Consider the following 25,902-nt stretch of genomic DNA (forward strand, 5'->3'; position numbering starts at 1 on the left):
GGCATCCTTCAATGTGGCAGTCTCAGCTCATGGCAACTGGTCTCCTCCCAAGTGAGCATTCAGGCATTCAAGAAACTCGGGCCAGCTTCTTAGGACCTAACTTTAAAGTCCCAGAACATCACTTCTGATACGCTCTTTTGGTCAAGCAAAGCATTAAGAGGGATAGACTGCACTTCTTAATCAGGGAATAGCTGGCCACAGACAAGGAAAGAAATTGATAAAGGCCATCTTGGAGATAGACTACCACAGTTTGGGGTTTTTCTCGCCTGGCCTGCGATGGACCCCACATACAACAGTGGTCCCATAAAGTTACTACCATATAGCTTAGGTATGTAGTAAGCCATACCATCTAGGTTTGTGTAAGTATGTTCTATGAGGTTTGCACAACGATGAAATTGCCTAACGAAGCATTTCTCAGAACATATCCCCATCATTAAGTGATGCCTGACTGTATATGAACATGGAGGAGAGTAGGGAAAGATATGTGTTACTTAACATGAGTTACTTGGGGTCTGGGTCAAAAGGGAAGAGAAAGAGGAAAAGATCAAAAAAGTATAAAAATCCTGCTCTTAAATTTAGCAGTATATATGATAATTCCAATATGTATATATCTTTTATTTATATTAAATTGTGTTTGTGTATGTTTAAAGTGTTAAAATATTTTAAATATTATAAAGTTATAGTAATCTATTAGTAAAACAAAATGACATTCTTTTGCCGTTAAGTCACCTGTTTTTGCACCATACATCCTCATTTGCTTCAAGAGCTAAAAAAATTATTTGAACTTGACGGTAAATTGGTGAATCAATTCTTTTATCCTTCCTGTCCACATTTCTTAATACTTTTAATGCTTATCTAAATTACTTGAAAGGCATGGGAAACCATACTTTCTTGCACTGATATACTTAAATTCTTTGAATAATAAGTGAGATTTTAAAGATAATTTAGCAACTTGGTCTCTTTTAAAATGTTAAGATTTAGATTTGTTTGGTTCAGTCATATTTGGGTCAATACCTCTTGAAAGGCCAATATTTCAAATTTGTTTCAGTAGTTTGCTGACTAAAATGTAGGCTGTAAAAATGGCCTCCCAGCACATCCATTTACCATTCAGTGATGGAGGGATCTGCTAGACCCGGGAGCTGGTTGTGAGTAACAGTAATGTTTAGTCCAGTAGTAGGCACATAAAATGAAAGAGCTAGAGAATCAGTCAGTGACTCGCTTTGCAGAGGCGGCAGTTGGGGTTCGGAGAGCTTGACTGGCTAGAGCAGTTAGCAGCAGATTTTGAACCCATGTCTTATATCCCAGTCGAACATCCATGACACTTGAATGAAACTTACTTTTCTTTATTCCTCTGAATTTTTTTTCCTTTTATAAAAGCTTAAACTTTTATGTTTGAATTCACATTTACTGAAATAGGAATTATTGAAAATTATCGTTAATATAAAATATTAAAATTTTCTTTTCTTTTTTACCTACAGCAGACTTTTAATACTTCAGTTTTGTCTTTTTTTTTTTTTTTTTGTAAGGCTTAGAAGACATCAGAATTTTTTTAAATAATTTATTTCTTAATGATCTTAACAACAACAGAAAGTAGTCTTTGGCAGCAAAACAGATATGTTGTTACTTAAAGGGACAGTGTATAACAATCAAGGGTTAATTAGGTTTCTTGTTTTTTTGGTATTTAGTTGCTTGGAGTAGATTATAGATAATGGGAAACTTGTGAGAATTCTGAGGAGTGAATTCTCACTTTCCCAGAATAGCTAACCAAGCCATTTCTTCTCATTCACCAAATTGCTATCCAATGTAAACTGCTTCTGATTTGAACCATTGACCTTAAGTTAAATGTCACTATATCCCATTTCCAATTTCCTTAGCTGCCCTATCTCCTCACAGGCAGAAGATCACTTCATTTATTAAAGATTTATTTTGACACATAGGTTACCACTCTCTTCTCAGTTTACGTGGTGTGTGAGACAAGAGATTTAAATTGATACTTAGAAATTCATTATATCTAAAGTAATTGCCTTTTGGTTTACACAGCTGCTAACTGTTTAAAATGTGTCTGTTTAATTGCATCTTGGAAGACTTTTTTACTTTTGTAGAAAACATTTAGATTCAGTGTTATTTTGTCAAATGGTTGTTTTAATATGTATTTAAGGAATAATTATAGTAATTGTTTTAAGGGAGGGAGTCCAAAACTAACTATGATTTATGCATGTGCCATATGTGAACCCATAAAATTTGCAGTTAAAGTTCTTTTAACACTCTGGATTTGAGCAGTAAATAATATTAACTTCCGATCAATGGTTTAATAGTTTGCACAGAATAGATTCTTCAAAAAACAGGAACTTGGATTAAGAAAAGAATGAACTATGTAAAAATTCAAGGACCTAGATTCTAGCTCTATCTCTGCTATCCCTGGAATCCTGAACAAATCGATTAACCCCTCTAGGCCTTAATGTTCTGATCTTGAAAATAAGAAGATTGTAGGAGAGTATCTCCAGGGTATCTTTCATCTCTGAAATTCTATAAATCTAAAATGCTTAGCTGCTGTGTTTGGAAACAGGCTTGGGGGGAAAAAGGCAGCTCGTTATAAATACGAAAGGTCTAACAGTTGATAACTTTGCCAAAACACTGTATAACGTAAAATTTTCGATTTATGTCAAACAATAGAGAAATAGAGTAAAAAAACTGAGTGTCTCTTCACTACTCCCTTTGACCTGCTCCCTGTCCCCTTTGCTGTGACTCCTGTGTCCCCCTTTCCATTCCCAGTACAAGCATCCCTGCAGAACTTCTCCCCAGTTAGTGTTTTCCTGATTGAAGCCTCTTGTTTTATTTCTTTAAAATGTTTGTGTAATATACATAAAGAAATCTTAATTGAATTTTCACAAAGTGAACACGCCCATTTAACCACTGCCCAGATCAAGAAATTGAAGCCCCTTTCAAGCTTTCTCCAAATCTTTCAGAAAATTCTGCATATATGTTGCCTAGATATCATTGTTTCAGATAAGGTGTTTTATTTGCAGATTTATGATATTCTTCAATATCAGTTGGAAAACTGATGATTTATTAAATACTAAATTTTTTAAGTCACTTTTTCTGCATCTGGAGCTGGTTATTTTAAATGCTAGTGCTGCATAGTCCATTTATATTTCAACATTAGTTCCCTTTGCAAACATTTCCAGTGTGACTACTTTGTAAAGGTTACTGGCCATACAGAGATAAGACAGGTCTTCCAGGAACTACAGGTCTTAGGTGAGTGTGGGGAAAGGCAAGGGGTATAGGCAGGACAGGAAAATACACAATTACAATAACAGACTTACCTTTCTCAGACTAGAGATAGCCTTCTATTGTTTTCTTGTATGAATAATTTAGGAGATGAAAAAGATAACTTTAACCCTGGCAGTCACAATCAGTTCCATTCTAGATATGTAGAAACTGGCAAATAGTTAAAATTTTCTCAGTGACTTGGATTGTCCTTGTTTTCCCTGTGTAATTTTTTTTGTTTATTCTAAAAGGAAATTGAGACTTACTGTTAACCCATTTGCAATTATGTAGAGATTTTCTGTTAGGTCTGGTGACGAGAAATTTTGTGTGTGTCCCTTTATGTTTGAAAAGGTTACTTTTTTTACTTATTTTGTTTTAGTCTATTTTTTGTCCTCTTTTGCTCCTTTTTTCCCACAGCCATTAATTACAAACCTTCTATATAAAAGAGTATTAGGTACTAGGATTATAGACAACTTCCTTAAATTTTTCCTTATGATGGGGAAGGCAAGTAATGGCTGCTCATAGCACATGTGATACATTTTCTCACAGAAAGAACTAAGTGCTCTGGAAAAATCTAAGATGGACATCTAACTCAGATTTGGGGCTTGGAGTCTTCCCGCAGAAGACTTCCCACAGAAGTTGATTCCAACTTCGAGACAGGGAAGAATGCATAGGGATAATACAAAGTAATCGTTTCTACTCTCTTTAGCCTTAACCTGAAAGTTCTACACAGTCACGAGGTTTGGTTTATTTTGAGGGAAGATTCTATGTTTCCTATTTTCCAATGCTATGCCTTAATCTAGTTTAGCTGCTAATAGCAAGTGAAGCAGATTTTTTTTTCAAAATATAAAAGTAATAATTTTATTTAAGGGGAAATTTTTCCATTGAAAAGTCCCAAAGAAAGTGTTGGTAGAATATATACATCCCTATACTTAACTTCTGCTTTTACTTGGTTGTATGGTGTTCATATTTAAAGAAAATTTATATATGTAATATACACACACACAATATTTACATATACATGTATATATCTATATCTATCTGCCATGAAATTGTTTTCTGGACCAGGAGTTTATACTCCATATATTTCAGAGCCAGTTACTGACATCCTCTCTAGATCTTTGCAGTTTTAGACCTTGGCACTTCCACACTCACAGAAACCCCTGCTTCTTTGGGCATTCTTGTCATCTGGATACCCCACCTTCTTACCTTCCTCATTTGCAGACCACTGGGACATTTTTCTTTATTTTAGTGTGATTTAGATTTAGTCTTCCTTTTCACCTTAGCGTCTTCCTTGGTTACTTCTGTGATTCGTCCACAGCCTTGGCCTTGAATTCTGTTGATCTTCTCATCTTTAGTGATTGATTGTTTTCCATGTTAGCACTCAATCTCGTGACCCACATTCTATTCCTTGTCACCCAGAACTGATTTACTTCTGAAGTTATCAATTCAGATTGATCACTGAACATACTACTTCCTGTATTTCCCTGTTTCTTAATCATCAGCTTCTAATTTATCTTTAACATAATTTCTAATCCATATAATTTCTTTATCAATCCCTTCCTAAATTTATTTTCCTACCTCTTCATCATGTTATCAGTCTTAAACCTTTCTCTTGCCATTGTTCTCTAATTCCTCCCCAACTGTCTTTTTATCAAACCTTCCTGACAAAATCTCAACTCTGTATTTTTCCAACTGAGCATTACTAGAGAAAATCACACAGACCATAAGAAACACAAAAGGTTATTGTTACCACCCTCAAATGGGCACACACAATTGTGCTGTGTCTATTTTTTCTAGTCCTCTTATTTTTCACAGAACAGTAAATGTTGCAAAAGTCATTTAACATTGATAGTAATTTTGTGTATTATTTTAATTACAAGGACATTCATGGCTTAACAGAAGAATTCAATACAGAATTTGGTCAACTATGTTTTGTTTGAAATGTTTTATTATTGTTTTTATCATAGACGTATGAGGAAGATCGAAGAAACTACTCTCAGCTTCAAATCAGATGTCAACGTTTGGCCTTAGAATTAGCAGACACAAAACAGTTAATTCAGCAAGGTGACTACCGTCAAGAGAACTATGATAAAGTCAAGAGGTAGGTAATTAAGATGGCTGTAAGGGTTGTTCTTATTTCTAGCATGCATCAGATCACCTAAATTCTTACCATCAACATTAATTCTACTTTGTACCTTATTCTTTTTCTGTCTCCATAGTTTTGACTTTTCCAGAATGTCATATAATTGTAATCATACAGTATGGAGCCTTTTCAGATTGGCTTCTTTCACTTACTAATATACATTAAAGTTCCATCCATGTCTTTTCATGGCTTAATAGCTCATTTCTTTTTAGTGCTGGATAATATTCCATTATCTAGATATACCAGTTTATTTATCCATTCACCTACTAGAGGTCATCTTGTTTGCTTCCAAGTTGTGGCAGCTATGAATAAGGCTGCCATAAACATCCATATGTAGGTTTTTGTATGAACATAAGTTTTCACCTCCCTTGGGTAAATACCAAGGAGCATGTTCACATGGTAAGAGTACATTTAGTTTTGTAAGAAACTGCCAAACTGTCTGTCACAAAGTGGCTGTACCATTTTGCATTTCACTGGCAGTGAAGGAGAGTTCCTCTTATTTCGCATCCTCGCCAGTATTTGCTTTTGTCTGTGTTCTGGATTTTGGCCATTCTAATAGTTGTGCAGTAGTATCTCATTGTTTTAATTTGCATTTCTCTGATGCCATGATGTGGAGCATCTTTTCATGTGCTTATTTGCCATCTGTATATCTTCTTTAGTGAGGTGTCTGTTAAGGTCTTGGGCCCATTTTTTAATTGAATTGTTTGTTTTCTTACTGTTGAGTTTTACAAGTTTTATGTATATTTTGGTCAACAGTCCTTTATCAGATATGTCTTTGGCAAATATTTTCTCCCAGTCTGTGGCTTGTCTTTTCATTCTCTTGGCATATCTTATTCCTCATTGCACAAAAGCATGTCATTTTGGCAGTCTGTTGGGTTTAGATTGTATTTTTGTATAGGTTTTTATTTTATTTAGAAGTTGCTGCTATCTTTTAAAATGTAATGTCTTAGAAGATAGGGACCTAGTAAAATCCCATTTGTGTAAATATTTTTAAAATCTTATTTGACAATTATCTTTATTTTATGGAATCAATTTAAATACTTGACAGTTTTATCTGAAATTTTCCCACCTGTTCCTTTCTGACAAAAGGTACACATACTTTCAAAAAATAACACTTTCTGGGAATATGTTTCCCAATATGTTGCTGCAAGTAGCTATGGCAGATAATTTTTCTTTTACTGGAATATGCTTTTCTGCTGTTTGTACATTAATGAACCATTAATTAGCTATATGTTCCTAGGTAAATCTCTTATCATTTTTAGCCAAAGTTTTGTCGTCTATGAGAGATGATGCTAATACAAATAACTGCTCTATATAAACTAAGAAGATCAAATAAAGGATTATTTGTGAAAGTCTTTATTTATATATAGAGAGAGAGATGTTATCCTTATTGTTCACTGCTATATCTACCTGCACCTAAAATAATTCTTGAAATATAGTAGTCATTCAATGAATATTTGTTAAATGAATGAATGCTTTATAAATCGTGTAACACTGTAAGTAAATTTTCAAGGATTTGGGGATATAACATTGACACTTGTGCTCGCAGCATGACTGACATGCAGTGTGTATTATTATGTATGTATTGTTATGTCAAAATATAGTAATTATTGGAGCTTGAAATCCATGAGAGCTATGCTCAGTGGGCTCTTGAATAAAGCTGAATTTCAAAAGAATCTTTTCAAACTGAAGTAGATTGTGATGGTAAGATGATACTTTGAATTGGTGTTTTGATGTTCTCCCTGCCACTATAAATCTACAGCAATAATAGATAAAGTATGAAAAGAGAACACTAAAAAGCACTATCACCAGAATAATCCAGAGTGGGCAAGAATGAAGGATAAACCAAGATGAGTCATGAGTTGATAACTGTTGAAGCTGGGTGATGAGAGCAGGGGGATTAATTTTATTATCTCTATTTATATATATGGTTTATTTTCTATAATAAAAACAGAGAAAAGAAAAACAGTCCTGATCAAAAACATGATAAATATCTTCATATGCTAGAAATGGAACAGAAAAACAAACAAGCAAGAGAAGCTCAAACTGCACACCCTTTGGTTCACTCAATAGGAAGAATGGATTAAAAAAAGATGTTCTGGTCACAAAAATATAAACTGGGGGGAAAAAATCACTGTTATGTCCTTGATAAATTCTCACAAATGTGCAAAAGGAAACAGGTATATGGATGGTAATTGCATCATTACTAGAATTCAAATGCTTTTCAGCAGTGGAATGAAAGATTGTGACTTACTTCTACAGTGTAACTCTATGTAGCAGTTAGTCATTAAATTTGATCTGAATATATCTATGTGGATAAGTCAAATATATAATATGTTTTAAAAACAAAAATTTATGTGCCCATTTTTTTTTTTTTTCCTTTTTAAAGCAGGTCCTTTCTGGCATTAAATAATATTCTCAGATTTATTTTGTAATTTCTTCCCTTAGCCCTTTCTCTAAGGAGTCCTGGTTCCTTTTAGTTGGGAATACCATTCAGAAAGCTACACCGGTCATTGTTTCTAGGCCTTTTTCGTAGGCAGAGGCGATGGAGAGGGAAGCGGGAGGATGACTTTAACACACTGTGATGAATAAGATCATGCTGCTACCTCTAATTCCAATTCAGCACCGCAATTTCCAGTTTGAGGGGGCTCCAGCAGGCCAAATATGTACAATTTGAATGTCAAAATGAAAGTTAACAATAATGAGTTATAATACGTCGAATAGAATAAGAATTCCTGAGTGCATGCAGATAAAAAATAGAGAATCTTTATAGCAGAACATCAACCAATAAATATATATGCGTATTAGAATTACTATTTTGTAACCTCATAATAATTTTGGTTCAGAATCATCAGTGGATAGTTGAGTAAAAGTATGTTAGGGAACAATATTTATACATTCTCAGAGCATGTCCCTACAGATTACTTACTAATTGCAAAGAGAAAAAAGCTACCTTTACAGTTGAGAACTTGGCAGATACCACCTTAAGCAAATGATCAAAGTTACTATCACAAATCATGGGATAAGGTGACATCATGTGCCTCTTTTTGTGATGTACTGAGGACACATTATCACTACTGTAGTATTCCTGCCCAAAGTGCTTAACCCAAATCTAATCTTAGGCAAACATCAGGCAAATGAAAATTGAGCAACATTCCACAAAACAGTTGGCCTATGCTCTACAAAAAGTCAGTGTTGTAAAAGACAAAGACAGGCTAAGGAACTATTCAAGGTTAAAGGAGGCTAATGACACATGACATCCAAACGCAGTACATGATAATACATTGGATTCTGGATCAGGGCAAAAACTGCCACAAAGGACATTTTTGAGATGATTGACAAAATTTGAAAATGGATTATATGTTAGATATTGTATTAGGGCTAAGTATTCTGAATTTGATAATTATACTCTGATTATATAAGAGAATATCTTTTTTTTAATAATTTTTTTTTCCTAGAGAATCTTTTTTTTTTTTTTTTGAGGAAGATTAGCCCTGAGCTAACTGCTGCCAATCCTCCTCTTTTCGCTGAGGAAGACTGACCCTGAGCTAACATCCATGCCCATCTTCCTCTACTTTCTATGTGGGACGCCTACCACAGCATGGCGTGCAAAGCGGTGCCATGTCCGCACATGGGATCCGAACTGGCAAACCCCAGGCTGCTGAAGCAGAACATGCGCACTTAACCGCTGTGCCACCGGGCCGGCCCAGAGAATATCTTTAATCTTTGGAAGCTTACACCAAATTATTTAGGGATAAAGGAACCTAATCTGCATATAACTCTTAAATAGTTAGTTGAGGGGAAAAAAATGTACATGTATAAGTGTGTGTTTGCATTTGTGTGTAGATGTCTATGCAGGTATATATGTGTGCGTATACATATATACATTCACATATATGAACAACAGAGAGGGAGAGAATAAATATGACAAAGTAATATTTAGTAAACATTGCAAAGTAAATATAACAAATTGTTAACAGTTGGTAAATAAAAGTATGTTAAAAAAATATGGTATGAAGAGACTAATTCATCATTGTATCTAGGGGATGATATAGGAACAGTGAGGAAAATATCGAGAACTTCATGTTTACCTGTGGTGTTTTATCTTTTTAAAAAACAAAACTTTAGTGCAAATATAGACAAATGTTAACTGTTGTCAAGTGTGGATGGCAAGTTTATGGCTGTCTTGCTATTTTGTGCTTTATAATCATTTTTTACATAAAAACATTATAGCAAAGGGCGGGTGATCATAACCTTGTGAGAATAAAAGCATTTGCCTGTAAAAGCACAAAATACTTAAAATAATATGTACCAAAATATTAAGACTGATAGTCGTCTTGAGTTAGTGGGTTTATGAGTGGTTGTTATTTTTTAACTTGTGCTTTGCTCACTTTTCTTTAATAAACATAATACTTTGTTAACCAGAAGAAAAAAATCTTTCTGAATGAGTTCTTGAAAAATCTAATGAAAAGAACAATAATTCTTAATAGCTCTCTCCATGGAAACACCAGGTGGGCAGATGAAATAAAGTACAAAGGAACTGATGCTGACTGGAAAGGATAAGTTAAGAGTTAGTAAGTCTATTTCTCTGTTCATTTTTTAAGATACCTGTTACAGGTGTGGTCCAATTCTTGGTTTTACTGTTTCTGGGAAAGAGCTAGTCTGAAAATGGAAATTAGAATCTCTAGGTAATCATAAATGATTTGTGAACGAAGTAGTCACAAGAATGGCTGCCTGTGTATCTGCTGTGCAATCTGACTGATGAGTTAAGGCCTTTTTACCTTCACTGAACTGAAAGCCTAGAGCCATGTATAAATTCTTTAAAAGTTTTGGCTTCAAGATAAGATTGAAGATGATTAGTGAAAAGATCTTAGAAAGGTGAAAACCTTAGAAAGTTTTTTATTATTTACTTGACTGGCTAGTTTGCATATTTATTTTTTAAGATAATAAATTCATATTTATGTATCTGAACAAGGTCTTGAACAGAGAGTTCCTTCTAAATTTGAAAAGCAGGTACTTTATTGTTCATAGAATGACATAAAGCCCCACTGCTAATATCTCTGTTCAGTTTCCTGAAACATAATCACCCCTTTTAAAATGTTCGTTGTAAAAAGGGATATAAAATTTACCTATGTATTTGCATTTTATTTTAGTAAAAATAAATAACTGTATTTGAATTTTATAGTGAACGTGATGCACTTGAACAGGAAGTGAGCGAGTTAAGGAGAAAACATGAAATACTTGAAGCCTCTCACATAACTCAAACTAAAGAAAGAAGTGAATTATCAAAAGAGGTAAGGTCATAGAGTCACTTGTGTTTTTTTGTGCAGTGATTGTAGACTTAGCCCAGGGCAGAATTGTGGGAGGGACATCCTCTTCCTTTTTGATGTAGCTGCTAGAAAGAAAGGACTTTCAGTAGCTCTGTTTGGATGAAAATTTGCAAGGTAAGAATTAGCCCATTTTATGCATTGAGCGAAAGCACAAATGAAAAAAAGTGTTCAGTAAACTTTCAAAAGTAAGACGACGTTACTCTGGACACTGTCTCTGTGTGTATGTAGGTAGCCACCTTACAACAGACTGTTACTTTACTGCAAAAGGATAAAGAATATCTCAATCGCCAAAACATGGAGCTTAGTGTTCGCTGTGCCCATGAAGAGGACCGCCTTGAAAGGCTTCAAGCTCAACTTGAAGAAACCAAAAAGGCTAGAGAAGAGATGTATGAAAAATATGTAACATCCAGGCAAGATTTACATTATTTTCTATATAAATAGATATAAATTAACACCAACTTCTTTGGGGGAATTCTTGGCTTTGGGGAAGAATAATGATTTTTTTAAGGTCTATAGGATGATGTTCACTTTGTTTCCTTATAAGATATTCTTATTCTAATTAATTTTTTCTTAAGACACTGGTTTTTCCAACAACCAGAAGCCTGTTTCTTTTAGGTAGGGGAATATATCTATAACTACTTTTATTTTTTTTTCTTATGACATACATATATGACATTTTAAATTCCCTATGACTAAGGTCTCTATATAAGTACTTTTTGAAAGTATATAAATATCTCTGTAGTAGTATCTTTTTGAAGAAAATCTAATCATGCAGAGCCTAACTAAGCTGACCTTTTCCTGAGTGTGTGAAACATAAAAGAAGAATGAGGAGACAGCATTGCATACTGTTTTAAGACACACACTCTGGCATCAGATTCCTGCGTTTCAGTCCTGTCTTCTCACTTCAACAAGGTGTATAAGCTATTAGAGTTGCTTTGTACTGATAGCCCTTGTAATCCCTGCGTTACTTATTTTTATCAGCACATCAAAAGCTAAAACAAATTCTAAATTTCATCCTTAAGAATTCACACATTCATTACCTTTTTCCTAGCCTGTGATATTTTTCATCAGTTTGTGCTCCTGCTAATGCCCTATGTAATGCTTTATACCTTCGCTAAGAGATCACAGTGGCTATAATTATGCGTTAAAGGAAAGTCAATTAGAGTCCTTTTGGTTTTATATTTTGTTTAATATTAGTTGTCTCTCAACCTGCACCACAGTAGATTGTTATTTCTAAATGAAGGACATTACATATGCATCAGTTTTCAGGTCTCCAGCCATAAGCATTAAAAACTATTAGTAAAATATTTTTGAAGATGAATTATTCAGCACAAATTAACTAACATTTTATGTACTAATGAATCCTTTAGGGCAGTATGTTTAAAAGGAAATCTTAGATGGAACTAGTTTGGAACAATATGTTTAGAAATTATAAAACTTTATATCTAATAGCTATGTTTTTCAAGTAACATTGTATATAGAACATATTTGACATAGGATATTAAAGTCTTATATGAAGGGCAAAAATCTATGTCTTTTACAAAAAAAGAAAATCATGGCTATTCCTTTTGACTCCTTGCAGAGACCATTATAAAACTGAATATGAAAATAAACTACGTGATGAACTGGAACAAATCAGATTGAAAACTAATCAAGAAATTGATCAGCTTCGAAGTTCCTCTAAGGAAATATATGAACGGGAAAACAGGTAAAAAAAAAAAAAAGAAAGTGGGAAATTTGTGTGATATTTTATTTCTCTGAAGCTTATAGTTTCATTGGGATTAAACTTTATTTCTATGAAAATGTCTTTTTTAATACATTAAAGAAAATTTGTCATAAATCTAAAATAATGGAACGTTAAAGTTCTAAGATCTTTGATAAACTTAGAGCAAAGTTTATCAGACCTTAGGCCTCTTTACTCTGGTATTCCCACTATCTCTTTATTACCCTGGTAACTTGTCTTCTTATCTTAACCTCAGTTCAAGGACAGAGATGAAAAGGAAATTAGAGAATACTGAGGTACCAGTAGTTCTTCCTGTAACATGCCACTGATTTCTCCAGAAAATTTTTAAAAACTGGAATAATAGTACAAAATATTTCATTTGCCTCATTTAGCAACTGGCCCTGAAAGACATCACCTTAGATAATCTTGAAGAAGGATCATTTTTATTCATGCAGTTACTTTTAGATCATTGTATATTAGGTTCCTTTAGAGATTGACAGTATTAGGGGAAAATAAATGCTGCTTATTTCAATAGCAATTATTTTCATAAACCATCATTATAGTTTGTATTGCTTTTGAAAGTTTATATTTTAGTGAGAAAATTGTTTTGAATTGACTTAATTTTTATACAAGTTTATTAGCATTGTTTGGGTGTATAATATTTTGATCTTTACCAACAATCAAGACTTTAAATCAGACTAAGGTTGATGTTAGAAAGGTTTACATTTGAGCTTTCAGAGCAATAAATTAACTTACTTAGCAAATATTTATTGAGACCTACCGTTTGCCAGATACATGCTAGATGCCCTAAATACAATGGTGACCTCTGCCTCTACCAAGCTGTTGGGCTAATGGAGGGTAAAGACAAACAGAGAAACAACGATTGTAAGTATGGTGACAATGGAGAAATTGTCAGGATACACAGGATGCAACCACGTGGACTCAAGGTGTATCGAGTCCAGCCTTGGGAGAAATCAGAGAAGACTTCATGGTGGGAGAAATGCCCATGCTAACATCTGTGTGATGAGTAAGAGTGAGACTATGAGTTAGGGGAGGGGAGGGAATTGAGGGAATGAATGAACAGCCTGTATAAAAACCTGGAGGCAAAACAAAATTAAGCTTTTTGAACAAACGGAAAATAATTCAGTATGGCTAGAATGTAGACTGAGAGGTAGTGATAAGAGATGAAACAGAAGAGGGAAACAGGAGTCCAAATCATGCATTGGACAATTGTCTAAGATCAGTGAGGAACGATTGAAAGTTTTTTTTTTTTTTTGAGGAAGATCAACCCTGAGCTAACTGCTGCCAATCCTCCTCTTTTTGCTGAGGAAGACTGGCCCTGAGCTAACATCTGTGCCCATCTTCTTCTAGTTTATATGTGGGATGCCTACCACAGCATGGCTTGCTGATCGGTGCCATGTCTGCACCCGGGATCCAAACTGGCAAACCCTGGGCCACCAAAGCGGAACTTGCACACTTAACTGCTGTGCCACTGGGCCAGCCCCTGAAAGATTTTAAGAATATGAGTGGTATGATCTGATTTTATATAAGAAGACCGCTCTGCAGTGTGATTAATAGATTGGAGGAGTAGAAGGCTACAGACAAAGAGGCTACTTTTAGAGGTTGTTTTCATTATCAAGATGAGAAGTGATGATGGAACTGGATTAGTAGGAGTAGAGATGGAAAGAAATGAGCAAGATTGGAATAATATTTAGGAGGTGGAACCAACAGGATTCAGTGACTAGATTGGATTGGAGAGTGAGAAGAAGTTAAGGATGTCACCAGGTTGGTGCATTGGGCAGCTGGATTGGGCAGCTGCATGGATGGTGACCAGTTTTTAAAATATTAGAAAAGAAAAGACTTTAATTGGAAAACGTGATAAATTTATTTTATTTTCATTTGAAGTGTCTGTGAGATATGCAAATAGAAAAGTTGACTATAAGCTGTGAATCTCAGGAGAAAGAACTGAACATGAGATAAACCTGTAGTGTAGGTGATATTATTCCTGCTTTATAAATAAGTACTTTTAGTCCTTTGGCCCAATTCTTTATGGATTTTGTAGGCTTTTCTTGACCTATTTACTAACAATCTTAAAATTTATAGGATTGTTTCCATAATAAGATATATGATTATTTCCAAACAATCCACATAGCCACATAAATCTTGGTGTGTAACCATTTTGAGAATTTCCTGATTTTTTAGTTTTACTTGTTGTTATTTTAAAAAAAATTCTCTGAAATACATCAATGGTAACATGAATTTAGATACATTAGCCCCTCTTGTCTAAGATGGTTGGTAGAGGTAGGTTGGGAAACAGCCGACAGAACCATTTCTGGAAGCAGGGAAGCTGAAAGCAGGTCGTCTCTTCCCCAGTGTTACCTGAGTCCATATCCACATCAAAATGGATAGTGCCTAGCCAGGAGATTGCTGTGATTGTGGCTGCTGCCCTGGAAGCCTCAGCCGGACAGGGGACCCAGAATGACCCCGTGGATATTGAAGCTAGAGTAGACAGTTGCCACCGGGTGGTGCCAAACTACAGCCTAGGCCCGAATGGCTTCGAATTGCACAGGAACTCCAAGCCAGCTAGTTGTATAGGCTCACCTTTATCATTTTATTAACCTCACAATAATCCAACCCTGTAGTTTATGCGGCAGAATCTTTTTGAATCAGTTTCCTCATTACAGCAGGATTTAACTGGAGTTACAGCTTATGTCCCACTAGTCTTTAACAAGGTAAAAATAAATTGTGAATTATTTCTTCCAAAATCTTACAACTTAATTAAGGAAAGGATTTTAGTATTCCTTATTATAAAATGTGAGATTCAGAACAGGTCTATGCATTTAGATATTTTTGTGTCAGGACAAATTAATCACCTGCTTTGGACTTAGATGTGTAACTGTGTCAGTTACATGTATTTTATCAAAATGTGCTATTACACTATTAGTTAAAATCAATGAAGTTCTTATATTTGCATATTTGTGCTTAGTCTCCTTACCTCTCTTTCCCCTCAGTAAACATTTTTAGAAGAAAGTTAGATAAAATTAGAGAAATATGTTTTGCCTTTGGTTTGCTTTCTGTACATTGGGGGATATTAAGAGAGTGCCTTTTGTTTTCTCTCCTTAGACGTGGAAAAGAAAGAGAGAACTCATGCCATCCAATCTTGGTGTCTGCCCCTGCAGTCATACCAGTTGTTTGTGAAGTTAAGGGGTTGAGAGGGAAGTGGAAGAGAGTAGAAGAGATAAAAACTTAAGAAAAGGCAAAGATAAGCAAAGAAAGAACTTGGGTATTTGGGTACATCAAAAATACTATAGTTGGGATTATAGTGTGTATGTATACATCGGCTCAATATGTGAGTTTTGTTGTCTTTCTCTGTGCTTAATAGTTGCTTTGAAATGAGTTTGAAGCTGTGGGAAATAATGAATGAAACTCACTGTGGTGGTGAGATTTATTATATAAATAACTTCTTGCTTAGTAGGTATTATATGACTCAAATATATAGATCCTCATACACATTTGGAAGAAAAGCATTATTCCCTGAACAAGGAGTATATTATGAAATAGATTTCAAGCAAAAGACTAAACTTAAATTCTGGCTCTACCACATATCAGCTGACTGAATTTGTTGCTTAATATCCCTGAAGTGTAATTTCCTCTTTTATAAAATGAGCTAATAATACTCTTTCGCAGGGTGGCCTATAAGGTCTAAGTGAGATAATATATGTGAAGAGTACGTTGTAAGTTATAAAGACGTATATAAATGGTAGTTATTTTGATACCTTTTGCCTATATGAAATACTTAAAATGTCTTTTATGCACTGTACTGACAATTTAAGTAAAATGAGCATTATATAAAAATCAACTTATAACATTATGGAAGTGTTTATTGTAAAAAAAGCACTGTAGAAAATAGATAATTATTCTTAATTATTGATCTCCATAGCATTTAACCATTTTTCATAAATGGCACTATATAAACATAGCGGGTCTGCATGCCCTTTGTTTTGGTCTAAATTTGTCCATAAAATGGCTACCTTATTTGTTCTTAATTAATACTATGTGCTAATAAAGAAAGGAAAGATAAATTCAGCTGATTAGTTTTTCCAGAAAGTAAAACTACCTTTACCTAAAGTAGTCTCAAATACAGAAAGAACTATTCTCATAGCGACACTGTGAAAAGGTAAGGTCGAGTTTGTTAGAGGTATTCATTATGTTCTTGATGCTGCACAGAATCTGGAAATTCAAATTGCTTTACAATTATTTGAAAAGGGGAAGGCAGTAGGGAAAAGGAGATCTAAAATATGCTTTAAAATGTAATAATTAGTATTGCTTTAGTGAGGTTATTTTCCCACTATATCAATAAAAACCATCTTGAGCTCAATTTATCATCTTTCAAAAGTACTCAAGAGGAAACTATAATGACATAAACTTGAAATTCGTGTAGAATCTTGGAATGATATTACACATCTTTAAATCTTGAATCTAAGTTTATTTACAGAGGTTAGTTGCGTGTATATAATGCATTACAATAGGTGACTTAGGACTGGTGTATAGAGGCTCCATTCATCATTTTAAAAATGTGTGTCCTCTCTAGTGCTTAAACAAGCAAACGGACTTCTTTTGTTCATATCTTACCAGTTATCTGTATAATTTTTCAAGTTCTTTATGGAAAAGCTTAAGAATATTCTGCTGTGTCTTTTCACTTAGATTATTCTGAAAACATGTGGCTTTATGGATGACTTTTTGAATATCTTAATTTCTCAAATAATTATAAATGAAATTTTATTGTTAGCTATCTTTTATTGTTGACTATATTCTTTATGCCTATAGGTGATTACCACATTTGTTCACTACTTAATTAATAATATTTAAGTATTTCAAGGTATATAGCGTGTTCCAGATATGAAGCAAAGTGAGTTCTTAGATTCACCTCAATCGTATAGCTGCAGAATATAATGTATAGTTTCGTTGTATAGATGCAAGAACTTAGATTTACTTGCACCATATAGTTCATAGGGTGGTGAGGGAAGCTGGTAAAGTAGGACAGGGTCAGATTTTAAAAGGTCCTGTTGTCAATGGGGAGTTCTTGCAGGTTTTATAGTAGAAGAGTGACATGATATATTCCTTTTCTATGACTACGGTTGCAGTACACGGTGGATTACAGTTGAAGAGAGCCTAAGGCAGGGAGGTTGGTTAGGAGACTATTAGAAAGTTTAAGGGAAAATGAGAAGTGGAAAGAGAATAAGAGCTGAATTTAAAGAATATTTAGGTAGTAGAATTGGCAGGACCTGGTTATTGACAGGATGTGGACATCAGGAATGACTCCAGCTTTCCTTCTTCACTACAGTCTCAGAGAGATGGATGATCAGGCGTGGCCGTTACCTCAAGGGTGCAGACAAGATTTAGAAAGGAAGATAACAATTAATTCCTGATCTTTTACAAATATGGCAGCTCTGACCCAAAAGTACTTGTCTAAGGCCACACAGTATTACTAGAAACTTTTCTCTGCTGTGCCCTGGATATCACTCCTCTCAGCCCTTAAGCTGCTAAAGCCCCTCCTGCAGTCTTCTCTGTTTTCCCCAGAGTACTCTACAAATATTATCATTTTCTTTTTATACAATAAAAAATCTTGGGAAGCATTACTGTAATTATTGCGTCATTCTTTAACTGAATACCTTCATATTATTAATTTCAATTTTCATATTTAGGTAACATGCTAACAACAGCTACTGTTTATTGAGTGCCTATTATGCATCAAGCATTGTACTCAACACTTTACATACATTGTAGAGCCAATTAAATGGGACATTTTTTGAGGTCATAGGTATTAGTTTCCCCATTTTACAAATGAGGAAACTGAGACACTGAGAGAGTGTGCTTTGCCTATGATTACACACTTTAATTGGTAAAACGAGATACATCTGACTGTAAATGCAATGCAGACTCTCATTGTACTGGTCAAGGCTATGAAAATTGACAAAAGATTTCTTATCGAAAGTATAATTTTGGTGGTAATTTATTTAGAAAAGAAACTCTGTCTTTAAGAGAGTTTGCAAACCCACTCCACGCTTGAGGGGTGAATATGAATCATTATAACTTTGTAAAAGCATTTGTAATTTAGAAAATTAGTAAAGAAGCCTTTATTTTTCTATAAAATGGTACAATTTTTTGACAGGGTGTACCTCTCTGACACTGCTCTCCTAGGCCCAGGCTCTCCACTTGTAACTAGAGCTCGTCCCCTCTCTCCTGCTCTAGGACACAGCTCTAGCCATTCTCCCCTTTCTCTCCTCGATTGGCAGTTTTCCCCTTACTACCAGATAGTTCTCAGCAGTTCTCAGCTATGTGTAAATATGTTGTTTCTCCCATCTTTAAAAAGCCATTTTTATCTCCATTTTCTCTCTCTAGTCACCACCCCATTTCTTTGCTCCCATTTATGGCTAAATTCCTTCAAAGAGTTTTATATACTCACTCTTTAACCCTGTTTTTAAAAATCTACTAGCCAGCTTTTGCCGCTATACCATTCCAAGAAAGTTATTCTTCTTAAAGCCCCCACAGACCTTCATTTTGCCAAAAATCTAGTCATCGGGTTCTCAGTTCTTATCTTTCTTGACCTATCAGCAGTATTTAATGCGCTTCATCACTCCTTGCTCCCGGAAACACATTCTTTAACTGGCTGCCAGGATACCACGCTTTGACTTTGCCCTTCCTCACTGGCTCTACCTACTCACTCCCTTTCCTGGTCCTCCTCATCTCCTTGACATCTTTTGCAGTTGCCTAATAAGCACCTTACGTTTGATGTGTCCGGAAGCAAACTTCTGTCCCTGCAACCCTGCTCTGCCTTCAGTCTGATCTAACTCAAAGGCAACTCTTCTTACTCAGACCGAAACCTTGAAGTCATCTTCAGCCTCTTCTCTCTTTTTCACATTCCATGTTCATCAAGACCTTTTGGTTGTGCCTTGAAAATTTATGATCTCTTATCACATCACAGATACTACCTTGGCCCAAGCTACCATTGTCTCTTGCTTTAATTCCGCAAGAGCCTCTTTTTTTTTTTTTTTTTTTTTAAAGATTGGCACCTGAGCTAACAACTCTTGCCAATCTTCTTTTTTTTCCCCTCCCCAAATCCCCCCAGTACGTAGTTGTATATTTTAGTTGTGGGTCGTTCTAGTTGTGGCATGTGGGACACCACCTCAGCGTGGCCTGATGAGCGGTGCCGTGTCCGCGCCCAGGATCCGAACCAGCGAAACCCTGGGCTGCCGAAGCGGAGCATGCAAACTTAACCACTTGGCCACCGGGCTGGCCCCCGCAAGAGTCTCTTAAGTGGTCCCTCAGCTCCCTTCCATGCCCTTGCCCACCTATTCTCAGCACAGTTCCTGTTAAATGGTAGGTCAAATTGGATCATTCCTCTGCTTGGATAAAAAGGCTCCCCATCTCATTCAGTAAAAGTTTAACTACTTATGATGGCCTGTGGTACTGTGTGATCAGTGCCCAATTACCCCTTCCTCATTTCACTTCTCTGTCCTAGTCACTTGCGTAGTCATACTGCCTCCTGTTCCTTTAGCTGTTAGGCATGTTCCCACCTCAGGTCCTTTGTATGTACAGTTCCCACTGCTTATCCCTCCACTCCTGGATACCCTAGAGCCCTGTTTCCTCACTTTCTCCAAGTCTTCAGATGTCACCTGCTCTCTGATGTCTTTCCTGACTACTCTGTTTAAACTTGTGAAATCCCCAGGCCCCCACGCCTGCTGCCCACTAGCCCCTTTTCTGTTTCAGTTTTCTCCAGAGCACTTAGAACCTACTCGCTTACTTTTGGTTTCTTTCCTCCTAGAACATAATCTGCGTGTGAGGAGGGATTTTTATCTGTTGTTCAGTTCTTGATTCTCATGTACCAGTGTCTAGTACATAGTAAGTGCTCAATAAATATTTGTTGAATAAAAGAATGAATTGGTCCTACTTTTGAGACATCAGATGATTATAAGATTAGATGAAAACCTACGTAAGGATTTATAATGAGGTGGATTTGATCAAGACTGACCATGGTGACTGACATATAATAGTCAGTTAAGCATCAACCAGATTAACTTAGTTTCATTTTAGTATATTACATTTCATTCTATCAGCTACTTTTTAAAGCTGGACACATTAACAGATTTTAAATGAGTGTTTTGCATTTTGGTGCTTAAACTTTTCATAATTTTTTTAAACCATGATTTGGTTTAGATCTTTATCTACTTTAGGCCGTTTTTACATTTGTAAAATGAAAAACACCTACTTAAGCACCAACTAAAACGAAGGAATAGCAAAGTGTAGTGTATTCAGTCAACAGTAATTTCAGAAAGTTTCTACTCTTAAAATGCATAGCTTCTCCCAAGAAATTGTTAAATAAAATTTCCACTTTGCTGTTTTTTCATGTCCTATTCATTCCCTTTCCAACTATCTATGTTAAGTAAAGGAAGAATTATCAGTCATTGATTATAAACAGCAGATAATCCACTTCCAACCCTTCTCTTTTTGTGCCATCAAATACATCAGATAAGGAAATGAGCCATTTTATTTTTTTGTCCAGGAAGAAGAATCTGAAGATAGAAGTGATTAATTCAAATGCTTTCCCTATAAATAAGCTTGTCATATAAACAGCCTGTTTCAATCCCTTTTTGTTCCAACTGGAAAAAAATATATTCACTTTTTTTTTTTTTCTGGTGAGGAAGATCGACCTTGAGCTAACGTTTATTGCCAGTCTTCCTCTTTTTGCTTGAGGAAGATTGTCACTGAGCTCTAACATCTGTGCCAGTCTTCCTTTATTTTGTATGTGGGATGCTGTCACAACATGGCTTGATGAGCGGTGTATAGGTCCATGCCCAGGATCTGAACCCGTGAACCCTCAGCCACCAAAGCGGAGCTTGCAAACTTACCCACTGTGCTACTGGGCCGGCCCAAATATATTCACTTTTATTAACTGAAATATGTTTCTGTGAAAGCAGAAAGAGAATGGGCTGCTTAGTTGTGCTTGTTGAGCTCTGCTGACTATCATGTTTTTGTCACTATTTATTCTTGATAAATTTCAAGTTCTGAGGCATTAAGGATGATTATTCAGGCTAAGACATGCTCTTGGCTTTGTCAAATTCTGACTTGTTCCTATTAAAATTTCAAAGGTTCCTAAAGTTTTTCTCATTCTTCTAACATTTTTCTTACCACTTTTCAAGTATAAATTTAGATTTGGCCTATTAGTATCATGAAATTTATCTTGTAGTAGTAAGAAAATACATTCCTTCCTCTACAGAAGTTTGCTGTTATTGTATGTTCGGTCCTGAGGGTTGCAGGTTTCAGTTGTGAGATACTTTTGGATAAACTTATGGGTTTGAAGCCACCTCTGCACAAATACACTAGATTGCAGATGAAATACATCTATTTTATTATAATATTAAAATTCTTTTATTTAGAGAAATAATTAAGAACTTAACTTTTTAAGTTTCTTATTGGAATGTTATAATTTAAGTGACTATATCTCCCAGTGATTTGTCCACAGAAGTCCTGGTTTATGCCTGTTCCTCTGGCATAATTATTAATAGCACCCTCTTTCACTCTAAAAAGTGCCTCAAGTTGAAAAATACATTATTTGGGCACTAGTTATCATACTAGGGTACTCGCTTTACTTTTGAATTTTATGTAGGATTGATAAGATCTTTTCCCTTTCTGCCATCATTCCTCTCAACCTACCTCCCACACACAAATATAGAATGGATGGGAGAGATAAGTGTGTGTATATGGGGGATGGAGTTAATAGGAAGCAACATGAAAGAATCATGAAAAACAGTTTTGGAATCAAATACTGGCTTTCTAAAAGCATTTCTAAGGATGAAATATTTGAATTTCTGTATTTTAAAACATTTATTGTAATGTTAGCCAGTTGGCAAACTCCCAACATCATTCTCTGTAATTATAATTGCATTTAATTGTATACTCAGTTTGGACTTGGAAACTTTACCTTCATTAGCTTATGCATGCTGCAGATAGTTTCTATCAATTTCTCAAGTTTGTCTTTTGAAGAACATTTGAATTCTTGCTATTTCTTCTGTAATTGTATTTCTGTTAGGTTTTCTAGTGCATTTAACATTTAAAAATGGGTAACTTATTAGTTATACAGCAGTTGTGGTTTTATCTGTGGCAGGAATACAGTCCGTCTGGTGTTTTATCAAACCAATCTAAGTTTAAAAGACCATAAAAACAAGTGTATAATGAATTCACAGTTCTGTCAAGCTTTGTTTTTGCTTTAACATCTGTCTGTTCTATGTGACAATCATATAATATAAATCTCGTAATGACAGAATTTCCCAAGGAGAAAACTTCTGTGAAACAAAGGGATTCTTAAGAGAGGCAGCATGGTATGATGAGCATGGACTCTAGAAGCAGACAGTTTGGGTTCACATTTGGGCTCCATAGCTGACTTGCTGTTACCATAGGAAAATATTTAACTTCTCGTGTTTCAGTCTTCTCCTTTGTAAAATGGAGGTAATGATACAACCTACACTTTGTGGGGTTATTGTGAAGTTAAATAAGTTACTATATGTAAAGTGCCTAGAATAGTTCTAGCACATGGGAAGTACTCTGTGTTTGCTATTACTATTATTCTTGTCAGTAGAAGAGTAGTTCAGTTTATGTCTTCTAGAGTTAATTTGAAGCATTAAAAGTCAATTGATAATATTAAAGGAAGTATCTCTATCTTTATGTTAAAAGGAATTGTGTTGCTTCTTGTTGTAGTATGCATGTTGTGGGAAGGATATGAAAGGTCTGGTACCTGATAAAAAGAATGGGTTTACACAGAAATCTGTACCAGCAAACATGTATGAGAGGCCCAAATGATAGAAGCCTGAGCTTCCAGGACTTTCTCCCGTTCACTTCAGTTTTCTCTTTTTGAATTGCCTTTACTTGTTTGTTCTTCAGAGTCCAACTTAACTGCCTTCCCTTCATTCACTCACTTCTCTTCCTTCAGTTAAAAATAATCAACTCCTCTTTGTGCCGTAGAATTTTGTTTATGCCTTTATATAGCACTAATTATAGTTAGCTGGATGATGTAGATCATGGCATGTGAATGCACTAGTAGCCTCTAATCATCCCTCCTCATAAGCCCTGGTGTTAGTTTATTCTGGGTTTTATTTCATTCCCTGTGACTTGCTTTTATTGTTAAACTATTGCTAGCCATTTCTGAGTAGCAGTGGCTTCCAGGAATACTCTTAGTGTACACTGTGCCCGACCTCCACGTGTGGTGAGAAGTAGGAATGTGTCTCAGGTACCCATTACTGGAACCAGGCATTGTTGCCTTCTTTCCTTATGCCCATATTTCTAACGTCCATTGTTGTAGGAAAGGAAGTATAGTTAGAGACTGAAGCTTCCCTATCTACCAACTAAATAAGCATTCGTGATTAATTAGTACTGTAAATATGATCTCTTTGGAATTTTCATACTGAAGTAACTTATAGAATAATGAGGCTATATTTGAAAAATGAAAATTGCAACCGAGTTGTAATGATTTACTGACTAAAATATAAATCATCTAGGAATGAAAAATATATAAATGTTTAATATACTTTGATAATTTTATTCTATGTATAAAATTAAATTTTCATGTTTCAATTAGTTTGATAATAGAATATTTTTTGAAGGTAATTGCAATCAGGATGATATCAGAAAATAATGACATACCATTTTGTGATATCTGCTTTAAAATGCACTTCCACTTAAATAAAAGTATACCAAAGTTATTTTCTTTTTAATAAGAGTTATCTGTACTCCAGTTTTTAAAAAAATTATTGTATTTCTGGCTCATAAACCGTTTTCCTGATGAATCTCTATTGGTTGAAGTGTTTTAAAATTTCAAATTTGTTAATACCACCCTGCAAAAGATGACGGTGAGTACTGGCGCAGCAAGTATGACTGCTAAACATTTCTATCCAATAGTTCTTAGGTAAATTTATTCAAACTGTGGGGGTTTTCATGACTCCCTACTGACATTCTCCATGAATAATAAAAAGCAAATTCTAAAATCCAGTCCAGTTCTTTATGGGAAATAGGATGATATAAAAAACACTTGCTTTGGAGTAAGACAGAGCTGGGCTCAAATTGTGACTTTAACACTTAGGCTGTGTGACTTGGGGCTAGGTACTTAAGCTCTCTAAACTTCAATTTCCTCATCTATAAAATAGATTAAAGTGCAACAGAAGGGATTTATAGGGATTAGTGAGCAAAATCGTTTATGTTACACCCTTTATTTATGTTCTAACTCTGTTAGAGAAGAGAATTAAAAAGAAAATAGATTGAAAGAAGCTTACTGTTGGTATTTTTCTTTTTTGTGTATTTTTTTAGTCTTTTTTTGAGGAAGATTAGCCCTGACCTAACATGCACCCTCCAATCCTCCTCTTTTTGCTGAGGAAGATTGGCCCTGAGCTATCGCCTGTGCCCATCTTCTTCTGTTTTATGTGGGACGCCTGCCACAGCATGGCTTGATAAGCAGCGCATAGGTCCACACCTGGGATCCAAACCAGAGAACCCCCCCCCGGCTGCCAAAGCAGAGAGCATGCACACTTAACTGCTTCACCACCGGGCCACCCCCTGTTTCTTGATCCAAACTTCCCCTTTGATTAAAAAACAAGATTTGATTTTGGAAGGCTCGTTTCTGGCTGTTTCATCTCCTAATACTCACTGTTGTTACCTTCCATCTTTTGGACATTCCCCTTAACTGTCACTGAATATATCTTTCTGTCAATTTCAGTTTCAGCTATCAGCACTGAAAGTGGTGAGTTGTCTATACTCTGCCTGCATTTCCTTGAGCCCTACATGAATATTGCCCTTCATCTCAGCTCTGCTTCAGTTAGCTGCTCCAGTGATCACACCCTGGATCTTGTTATCAACCGAAATTCTATCACTGAAAGTGTTATTCTACCTCCAAATCACCATTCTCCAACAGCAGTCTCCAGTCTTCCGTCTTGCTTGTAGAACTCATTTCACTTATCTGTTTGTCATCTTCTTAAGACTTTGTGTCCTTTGTTCCTTCTACTCTGTCCTAATCTATCAGCCCTTCTGGGTTCCCTTCTCTTCCCTTCCTCTACAAGTGATATCCCAAGGTCCGTTATTTCAGCTGTTCTCTTCCTCGTATCCCAAACTTCATTCCCATTTTGATGCTTGTGATCTCTATATTATATCTTTCACTTAAAGTGTTTCATAGAACATTTATTAACTTCTCAAAACCTTGGTTTTCTTGTGGATAATATGTGAGTAATTGTACCTACCTCATTAGATTATGATAAGGATTAAACAAGTTACAGTATATGCAAACTGTTCAGCCTGCCTTTAACCCATGTAGAGAAAAGTTGTGGAGAAAGGTAACACTTAGAGAGAGACCATTTTTGCACCTGCCCTGATAATGCTGCTACAGAAACTCACCA

At 35.3% G+C, this 25,902-nt stretch overlaps 1 protein-coding gene across 5 annotated transcripts in view; it reads left to right on the forward strand.

Moving 5' to 3' along the window:
- Positions 1 to 25,902, forward strand: part of PIBF1 (progesterone immunomodulatory binding factor 1) — a 175,264-nt gene that overhangs the window by 25,350 nt on the left and 124,012 nt on the right. For all 5 annotated transcript variants that reach the window (XR_011527894.1, XR_011527896.1, XR_011527895.1 and 2 more), the window contains exons 6-9: positions 5,238 to 5,371; positions 10,599 to 10,707; positions 10,972 to 11,153; positions 12,326 to 12,451. Coding sequence is in view for 2 of the 5 variants with exons in the window: in XM_070578441.1 (XP_070434542.1) it covers positions 5,238 to 5,371; positions 10,599 to 10,707; positions 10,972 to 11,153; positions 12,326 to 12,451 (551 nt within the window). In the remaining 3 variants the exon portion in view is untranslated. The remainder of the gene's footprint in view (positions 1 to 5,237; positions 5,372 to 10,598; positions 10,708 to 10,971; positions 11,154 to 12,325; positions 12,452 to 25,902) is intronic.

The sequence above is a fragment of the Equus przewalskii genome, chromosome 16, assembly GCF_037783145.1.
Source record: "Equus przewalskii isolate Varuska chromosome 16, EquPr2, whole genome shotgun sequence".
In the NCBI taxonomy this organism is placed as follows: Eukaryota; Metazoa; Chordata; class Mammalia; order Perissodactyla; family Equidae; genus Equus; species Equus przewalskii.